At 56.7% G+C, this 1,542-nt stretch overlaps 1 protein-coding gene across 1 annotated transcript in view; it reads left to right on the plus strand.

Annotated features, from left to right (window-relative positions):
* The window catches only part of VDBG_08604 (predicted protein), a gene marked incomplete at both ends in the record, with an annotated part of 2,423 nt that overhangs the window by 573 nt on the left and 308 nt on the right, over nucleotides 1–1,542 (plus strand). Inside the window, 2 exons of the mRNA XM_003001513.1 lie at nucleotides 110–172; nucleotides 457–1,541. Coding sequence (XP_003001559.1) covers nucleotides 110–172; nucleotides 457–1,541 — 1,148 coding nt within the window. The remainder of the gene's footprint in view (nucleotides 1–109; nucleotides 173–456; nucleotide 1,542) is intronic.

Genomic DNA, 1,542 nt, shown 5'->3' on the forward strand with positions numbered 1-1,542 from the left:
GATGCGCCATACTCAGACGCCAGCTTGCGAGATATTCGATAGTCAGGACTAAACACATTCTATCATGCGTCATGCCTTGTTGCTCATGCTTGCTAGGTACGGACGACAGAAGTGTTGGTGACAGGGATACGCGAAAGTTCGCGGTGTGGTGCGTAAACTGCCTGGTCGACGCGTGTATCTGCTGAGTCAGCTACAGTCCTGCAATTTTAGGCCATGAATCTTCATCCGACGGCGAGCAGAACGTGCCTGACGAGGTCGTCAAACGGCCACCCTCATGATCGCCTCGACCCCAATCACCAAGACTAAGCGAACCGGACATAGGCGCTTCTGAACATCTCTATCGTATTGTGCTTCAAGTCAATTTTTTTTTTTACGAAAACCATCTTCGCTAGATCTCACTGCTCGAGCTACACCCCCTCTCAGGCATCCGTTGATTGCTCGCAACACCTCACCCAGACCTGCCGCTCACGACATGAGCTCATACCTCGGTGGACTGAATGAAAGGCCACGCGGTAGGAGCCTCCTCTCTCTCGGTCGCAACGACGACGACGACGCCAGTGACGCCGAGTTGGAATTTGAGGCCCTTGCCTTCTCCTCCATTCAACGACAGCCATACTCTCAACGCGCCAGCACATTACCGCTCAGCAAGCCACAAACACCGCCCTCAGTCATGGCTGTGGCGTTGCAAGAGTCAGATGAAGCCAAGCATCTCATCCCGAGAACCCTCAGCCAGCGTTCCAGCGCCGAGCGCAACGTGCGCAGCCAGTCTGCGATTCTCCGCGAGCAAGCCGGCGCTGAGGACGAAGACGAAGTCTCGATGAGCATCGAGCACCTGGACGAGATCCTTGAGCCGCCGAGAAGACCCGGCCGTCGCAGTCGAAACAGCAGCAGTAGGGACGCCATCGAGGAAGAGACGCCCAGCGGTCGCAACAAGCGCCAGCGCATTGACAGAGCAGGTCGCACCCCAGGTGCCGTAATCCCTCCACGTCTCTCAAGTGCCAGACCCAGCCTCACGGCCGTCTCATCATCTCCAATGTTCGCCAAACCCCCGGTCCGCCGTCGTGAGTCCGGAACTGTGCCGTCTTCTTCACCTCTGGTTTCGATACCCGTGTTAGCTCCAGCCCCAGTACGAGAGAAGACGAATGGGACCAACGATAGTGTTGCCAGCGACTCGACCCGCTCAACTGGTGCTTATCTGGCAACAATTGATCCCGTGTTCGGCCGACATATCGCCGCTGCCGCTGCGAGGCTACCCATAGTCGTCACAGCGATCGAGTCTCAAAACACTGACCTTGATCTGAAGATTGATGTGCAGACTCGTCACCTCGCGCAGCTGTTTAGTGATGCCGAAGCTGAGACGGTTGATGAGCTTCAGGACCGACTTTCCATTACTTCTGCCGAGCAAGCGGCAGCGCAGACGGAACTTGACGCGCAGGAGCAGAACGTGGCCTCCTTGCGCGGTATACGAGATCGCCTAGTCGGAGAGTCCCACGGACTGACGGATAAGACACGGAAAGAGCTTGCAGGCTCTATGGAACTGGC

The sequence above is a fragment of the Verticillium alfalfae genome, genomic scaffold (assembly GCF_000150825.1).
Source record: "Verticillium alfalfae VaMs.102 supercont1.12 genomic scaffold, whole genome shotgun sequence".
NCBI lineage: Eukaryota > Fungi > Ascomycota > Sordariomycetes > Glomerellales > Plectosphaerellaceae > Verticillium > Verticillium alfalfae.